We start from the raw sequence: 7,459 nt of genomic DNA, 5'->3' as shown, positions 1-7,459 counted from the left end.
GAGCTTGCCCCGGGGAAACAACCAGCAAATTCAGCTCCAGGCGCAGGACTGGCCAGGCACCCAGGAGACTCCACGGACGCCCTAGAGCAGTGATGGCGAACCTATGACACGCGTGTCAGCACTGACACGCGTAGCCATTTCTGATGACACGCGGCCGCATGCCGAGGATGAAACATTTGCTGCTCCTGAGGATGAAACATTGGCGACTAGAGTCTTGGAGTTAGTTTTTTCCTCAAAGTGACACACTACCCGAGTTGTGCTCAGTTTTTTGGCGAAGTTTGACACACCAAGCTCAGAAGGTTGCCCATCACTGGCCTAGAGCATCTAGGATGAACCAGGAAGCCAAGTAGGTGACCTTTCCCCTTTGCCTCCTCTCTGTTCCTCCCATTCACTCCTTTACTCGCCCACCCACTGCCAGGTCATGCCATCTCCCTGCCCCCAGCTCTCTCCCCAGATTGGCCTCACGGGGCCTGTCCGCAATACAACAAACCTACGTTTAGCCACCATTCACGAGAGCGAACATCAATGTACACAAAGTCAGCAAGGGCCCAAGAGAGCATCTCACCTGCCTCTGTTACAGATGGTATAACTGAGGCCCGATAGGGGAGGGACTTGCTGAAGGTTGATTGTGAGTGTGTGTCGGCCAGGATGGGCTTGTTTATGCTGCGTAACAAACAACCTACAAAGTCCCAGTGTCTTATGAGAACAAATGTTTATTTCCTGCTCCTAGTTCTTGTCTATTATGAGTCACCTGGGACCTCTGCTCCACATTGTCCTCTTTCCGGGCCCCGTCTAAAACAGCAGCCACAACCTGGAGCACTGCCAGTCCCTGTGGTTGCAGATTGAACCTGTTCAGGTCCACCTCATGACCCAATATGGCTGCCCAAGGCTCAGCCATCACATCATCATTCCAGCCACAGGAAGAAACAAAGGATACACAACACTTCCACCTACATCCCTTTGGCCAACACTTAATTACATGGCTGCATCTGACTGCAAGGCTGGAAATAGAGTCTATTCCAGGTGATGAGGGGTATTCAGGGGTTCTAGTACTGAGGAAGAAGGGGAGAACCAATTTTGGGAGACAAGTGCTTACCTCAGACAGAGAGCTTACGAAGGGGTCCATGGGAACATGATGAATAAAGCTTTCCCAGGGCACCATCTACAGGGAATGGACTAGGCCACTTCAGAGCCAGGACACAGGCACAGTTGGCTGCCCCCCAGCTGCCTTATCCCCTTGCTCACCTATCCCCTGTTCACCTGTCCCCCCAGCTCACCTGGCCCCCAGCACACCTAACCCCCCCAGTTCACTTGTCCCCCAGCTCATCTGTCCCCTAGTTCACATGTCCCCCCAGCTCACCTGGCCCCCAGCACACCTAACCCCCCCAGTTCACTTGTCCCCCAGCTCATCTGTCCCCTAGTTCACCTGTCCCCCCAGCTCACCTGGCCCCCAGCTCACCTACCCCCCCCCAGTTCACTTGTCCCCCAGCTCATCTTTCCCCCAGTTCACCTGTCCCCCCAGCTCACCTGCTCCCCAGCACACCTAACCCCCCCAGTTCACTTGTCCCCCAGCTCATCTGTCCCCCAGTTCACCTGTCCCCCCAGCTCACCTGGCCCCCAGCTCACCTAACCCCCCCAGTTCACTTGTCCCCCAGCTCATCTGTCCCCCAGTCCACCTGTCCTCCCAGCTCACCTGCTCCCCAGCTCACCTATCCCCCCCAATTCACTTGTCCCTCAGCTTATTTGTCCCCCATTCACCTGTCCCCCCAGATCACCTGGCCCTCAGCTCACCTATCCCCCCCAGTTCACTTGTCCCCCAGCTCATCTGTCCCCCAGTTCACCTGTCCCCCCAGCTCACCTGCTCCCCAGCTCACCTATCCCCCCCCAGTTCACTTGTCCCCCAGCTCATCTGTCCCCTAGTTCACCTGTCCCCCCAGCTCACCTGCTCCCCAGCTCACCTATCCCCCCCAGTTCACTTGTCCCCCAGCTCATCTGTCCCCCAGTTCACCTGTCCCCCCAGATCACCTGGCCCTCAGCTCACCTAACCCCCCCAGTTCACTTGTCCCCCAGCTCATCTGTCCCCTAGTCCACCTGTCCTCCCAGCTCACCTGCTCCCCAGCTCACCTATCCCCCCCAGTTCACTTGTCCCCCAGCTCATCTGTCCCCCAGTCCACCTGTCCTCCCAGCTCACCTGGCCCCAGCTCACTTGTTCCCCAGCTCATGTGCCTACCCTGTCCCTGCAGGGCCAGCTCCTCATGGACCCCATTAGCTTCAAGCTGGGCACCAAGAACCAGTGGGGTTGCCTCATGAGACTGCTCAGCAGTGACCCAGAATGGCTGAGTGCCAAGGTGAAGTTCTTCCTCCCCAACATAGACCTGGGCTCCAGGAACGAGGCCCCAGACCCCACACAGAGGGTCCTCCTACAACTCAGGTTGCTGCACGCCCAAGGCCTGGCCACCTGGCAGGCGTTCATCCACTGTGTGTGCATGGAGCTGGAGGTGCCCCTGGAGCTGGAGGTGCAGCTGCTGAGCACGTGGGGCCATGGAGACGGTAAGGGGTGCATGAGGGGGGGAAGACGTGGCCCCACTTGAGTCACACAGTTGACTCAGGCCAGAAACACAACTCCATGTTTCTGGACACTTCCTAGAGCAAATTCCCTACTGCTACCACCTCAGCTGGGGACCTTCCACCTTGTACCATCCCAGTTGTCCAGGGAGGCAGGATGCAAGGAGAGAAAGAATTGGGTGACTCCTTGCAGCCAGGAAATGCCAAATAGCCCATAATGCCCCAGAGCTTTCTTCTTGCAAGGAGGTCAGAAGCAGGGCAGGGGGAGAGACCCTTCTGCACATGGAACCTGTTCAGGTCTGGGGAGGGGGAGGTGCATTTCTTGGGCACCTTCTGTTTTTACAGCACTGTGGGGAGATAGTGAGAACTCACTCCACGCCTCCACCACAAGGCAGCATGCAGGAAATGCAGGGGGTTCACCATGTGCACACACACATGCACACACCTGCATGCATGCATACATACATGTGCGTGCACACATACCCGGCCATGCACAAACATACATATACACACACATTTCTGTCCCCGGCTGCCTTCTCGGCTCATCACCAAGTTGTGCCCTCCACAGATCGCTGATTGTAAACTTGATTTCTCCCTTGCTGGGGACCCACCCTTTGAGGTGAGCCCTGAGCCAGACGTCAGAGCTGGTCCCAGCACATCCCATGTGTATTATATTCTCCCCCCTCTCTCTCAGGGTTTCCCGGTCCTTCGGAAACTGGTGCAGAAAGCCAACCTGAACCTCAGCTCCACCAGGGTGAGGCCTGGGGTTGGGGAGCAGGAGCGGGTGGTGAGCATGCTCGGTTCCCATGTCACACCCAGAGGAGGCCACTGGCTGGTCCCAGCCATTTCCCATAAACCGTCCTCCTCAGCCCCTGATCCACCTGCACATGTCCCCGGCCCCTTTCCAATCGGGATGCCTTTTATTTGTTTTTCTTGCCTCATTGCTCTGGCTGGTGGTTCCAGGACTGTGTTGAACAGAGTTGGTGAAAGCGGGCATCCTTGTCTTGTTCCTGATCTTAGAGGAAAAGCTTTTGGTCTTTCACCACAGACTATGATGTTCACAGTGGGTTCAGAACCTTTGTTTCTACAGATGGGAGGACTTTTTACTTAGAGGCGTGCATGGCAGTAACATCAGGCTGTAACAGGAAACATCTCACCCATCATCCCAGCTCCCCCACAAATCCAGACTGTTTGTCCTGGTCCCTGGTCCCTCCTGGCCTGATCACTGAGCTGCCTTCACTCAGTCCCTGAGTGTGGATCCACTTGTCTGCCTGCCTCCTGTTGGTGGAATGGAGCTCCCCAAAGTATTGGGTACCTACCTCCTCAGCCCCGAAACCTCACCCCTTATGCTTTCCTTCATTTTTTCAGGCCTCAAGCGGCCTCATCAGAGCTGCGGGTCCTCACCCCGCCGGAAGCAGTTCCGGAGGCAGCAGCTCGGTGGGTGCCAAGGTGGGGAGGGACCTGAACATAGGGATTGGGTTGCATTGGGGCCAGGACACAGATCCTGGACTCTGTCCCCTGCGGACGAGCCTCCAGGGGCTGAGCGGCTCTTTGTAGTCCAGGCTTCCATGAAAGAAGGATTGAAGGTCCTGGGTGGGCAGAGGAGAGGGCGGAGTCTGGCCAGGAGGGGCCTCCCCAACAGGCCACCGGGGGGCTTCTCCAGAGATGGCTCAGCTGAAGGAGCGGGAAGCAGCCCAACAGGTTGCAGCTTTATCATTTAGCTGCTTCCAGGGACACCCCGTGTCCTCAGGGTTGAGGGGCCCCAGGGAAGTGACCATCATAACCTCAGGCCTGGGCCCTCGTTGGCCAGTTTAGAGGTAAACAGGACACCAGGGAGAACTGCCCCAAAGCAGAAGCCCCGAGGCACATGGGGAGGAGACACGGGGGGGGGGGGGGGGGGGCGCTGAGGACTGGCCAGGTTACTAGGAGAGACGGCACTTTTGTGCATTGAGTCCTGTTCCCCACCCGCTGTCCCACCAGCTGGGAAACGCAACCCCAGGGGCACATCGATATAAAATAGACTGCTGGCCCCCAACAGTGGTCCCAGTCTAACGTCAGTACCTGGCGCCGTGGGGGCCCAGTTCCCACAGTTCTGATTGGTCAGTGCTGGACCTACAGGTCGTTAGCACCCGCCCTCCCCTGCCCCGGGCATTACAGAACTGAAATGGTGGGGAGGGGCACAGATTCCTCAGATATTGCAGGAAGAGGTTATTCTGATAAGAAGTTGCAAAAAAAAAAAAAAAGAAGAAGAAGAAAAAGAAAAAGAAAAGAAAAGAAAGAAGAAGTTGCAAAGGAAGTGCCCTCTCCCCTTTCCCCATCTTATTGAAAACCCTACGCCGCCCCCAGGCTGTGGCAAAACAAAGAGAGCCATGATCCCCACTTCCCACCTGGTTAAACAGCTGCCAGTGTCTGCTTCGGCAGGAGCAGTTCCTTCTAGGGACTTGGGGGGCACAAGAGCCCCTGGTGCTCGTGCCACTCCCCCTCCCACATAGACACAGCTGGGGCTGTAGGGTCCCCGCAGCCAGTACTGGGATGAGGTTGGGGTGAAAGGGAGGCCTCTCGCCCTCATGCCATCTCCCTGCCCCCAGCAGAACTGGCCAAGAGGTACCTACAGCGGCTGAAGACCTCGGCCCAGCAGCTCCATGGCGGCCAGCTCCCGGGGCCAGGGCAGCCCCTCGCCTTCCACCAGGCCTACGTCCCCCCAATCCTGCAGTGGAGCCGGGCCACTGCACCCTTCAGCACTCAGGAGGGGGCCGCGCCGGGGAGCCCCAGGGCAGAGGATGGCGCTGACCTGAGCCTCCAGGACCTCTTCGGCCCCAGGGCGGACAAGGGCCCGCGGGTGACGGTGCTCCTGGGGAAGGCAGGCATGGGCAAGACCACGCTGACCCGCTGGCTGTGCCGGAAGTGGGCCGACGGCCAGCTGGACCGCTTCCAGGCCCTGTTCCGGTTTGAGTTCCGCCAGCTCAACCTGCTGGCCGAGGCCCTGACGCTGCCCCAGCTCCTCTTCGATCTGTACCTCCGCCCCGAGGAGGGCCCCGACGCCGTCCTCCAGTTCCTGGAGAGGAACGCCCAGGGCGTCCTGCTCATCTTCGATGGGCTGGAGGAGGCCCTGCACCCCCGGCCCAGCGCGGGGACCGCCGGCCCCGAGGCGCCGGCCCCAGCCCTCGCCCTCTTCTCTGGCCTGTGCCGGGGGACCCTCCTGCCCGGCTGCAGGGTCCTGGCCACCTCCCGTCCAGGGAAGCTGCCAGACTGCCTGCCCACAGAGGCGGCCACCATCCACATGTGGGGCTTCGACGGGCCGCGGGTGGAGGAGTACGCGGGCCGCTTCTTCGGCAGCCAGCCGGCCCGGGAGGCGGCCCTGGCGGAGCTGCGGGCCAACAGCCGCCTCCGGAGCCTGTGTGCGGTGCCCGCCCTCTGCCGGATCGCCTGCCTCTGCCTCCGCCACCTGCTCCCGGACCTCTCTCCGGGCCAGTCGGCGGCCCTCCTGCCCACCGTGACGCAGAACTACGTGCAGATGGTGCTCGCCCTCGGCCCCCGCGGGGACCGGACGGCCGAGGCCCTGAGGAGCCTGGGGGAGGTGGCCCTGAGGGGCCTGGAGACTGGGAAGGTGATCTTCTCTGCAGGAGACATCCCTCCCGCCACGCTGGCCTGCGGGGCTGCCCTGGGCCTGCTGACCTCCTCCTGCGTCTGCACAGGCCCCCGGCAGCGGGAGACGGGCTACGCCTTCACCCACCTCAGCCTGCAGGAGTTCTTGGCTGCCCTGCATCTGATGGCCAGTCCCAAGGTGGACAAAGACGCACTCGCCCGCCACGTCACCCTCAACTCTCGCTGGGTGCTGCGGACCAAAGCTAGACTGGGCCTCTGGGACCACCTCCCCACCTTCCTGGCGGGTCTGGCATCCTCCGCCTGCCGTCCCTTCCTCAGCCACCTGGCAGAGCGGGGTGAGGCGTGGGTGGGCGCCAAGCAGGCCGCGGTCACACAGGCGTTGAGGAAGTTGGCCACGCGCAGGCTCACGGGGCCTAAGGTGGTGGAGCTGTGTCACTGTGTGGGCGAGACGCAGGAGCCGGAGCTGGCCAGCCTCATGGCCCGAAGCCTCCCCTGCCAGCTGCCCTTCCACAACATCCCGCTGACCTACGCCGACCTGGCTGCCCTGACCAACGTCCTGGGGCACGGGGAGGCCCCCGTCCACCTGGATTTCGAGGGCTGCCCACTGGAGCCCCGCTGCCCTGAGGCCCTGGCAGGCTGTGGGCAGGTGGAGAGTCTCAGGTGAGGAAGGGTGGTGCAGGGAACTGGACTTTTGGGCGAGTGGAGGCAACCAAGCTGGCAGACCCGCTGCGGGAGACTGGGTAGGACTCGTGGGTACCAGGGAGGTCGGGCCCTTCCTGTCCCTCAGCCTGTGACACAGTCAGGAGCCGTGCCCCACCAGGACCTCTGGGGTCCATTGATCTCCTCTGGTCGTGGGATCTGGATGGTCAGTCTCCCTCTCCCAGTCATGGGCTGGAGCCGCTGATCCAGGCTGTGCTGCTTGAGGCTCTTGGACTTCAGTGTTATTTAACCTCTCAGCCTGAGTTTCTTCGTCCCTCAAATGAATCAGTAATAAAACCTACCTCATAGGGTTGTTGTGAGGTGAGATGATGCATGAAAAACACTTCTTAGCACAGCTCCTGGCACACAGTCAAGGCTCCATATGTGTAGTAGCTAGAGAAAAGGCTAAGCTGCAGTAACAAAGAACCCCTCACCCCACCCTTCCCAAATATAGTGGATTCGATATTGCAGCATTTTCTTTCACTCTCTGGGAAGACTCAGAGTCCAGGTCAGTGGGATTGCTCAGCTCCACATGGTCGCACAGGGACCTGGTTCCTCCGATTCTTGCTCCATCGTCTCCTTGGGCATG

General features: G+C 59.9%; 1 protein-coding gene across 1 annotated transcript in view; it reads left to right on the top strand.

Annotated features, from left to right (window-relative positions):
* The first annotated feature begins 270 nt into the window (after positions 1 to 270).
* The window catches only part of NLRC5 (NLR family CARD domain containing 5), a 54,643-nt gene continuing 47,454 nt past the window's right edge, over positions 271 to 7,459 (top strand). Inside the window, exons 1-5 of the mRNA XM_054710333.1 lie at positions 271 to 346; positions 2,244 to 2,550; positions 3,260 to 3,319; positions 3,934 to 4,002; positions 5,157 to 6,831. Of these exons, the coding sequence (XP_054566308.1) occupies positions 2,256 to 2,550; positions 3,260 to 3,319; positions 3,934 to 4,002; positions 5,157 to 6,831 (2,099 nt within the window). The 5' untranslated portion in view covers positions 271 to 346; positions 2,244 to 2,255. The remainder of the gene's footprint in view (positions 347 to 2,243; positions 2,551 to 3,259; positions 3,320 to 3,933; positions 4,003 to 5,156; positions 6,832 to 7,459) is intronic.

The sequence above is a fragment of the Eptesicus fuscus genome, chromosome 21 (genome assembly GCF_027574615.1).
Source record: "Eptesicus fuscus isolate TK198812 chromosome 21, DD_ASM_mEF_20220401, whole genome shotgun sequence".
Classification (NCBI taxonomy): domain Eukaryota; kingdom Metazoa; phylum Chordata; class Mammalia; order Chiroptera; family Vespertilionidae; genus Eptesicus; species Eptesicus fuscus.
The sequence above is the reverse complement of the archived record's forward strand: the minus strand, read 5'-3'. Positions and strand labels throughout refer to the sequence as shown.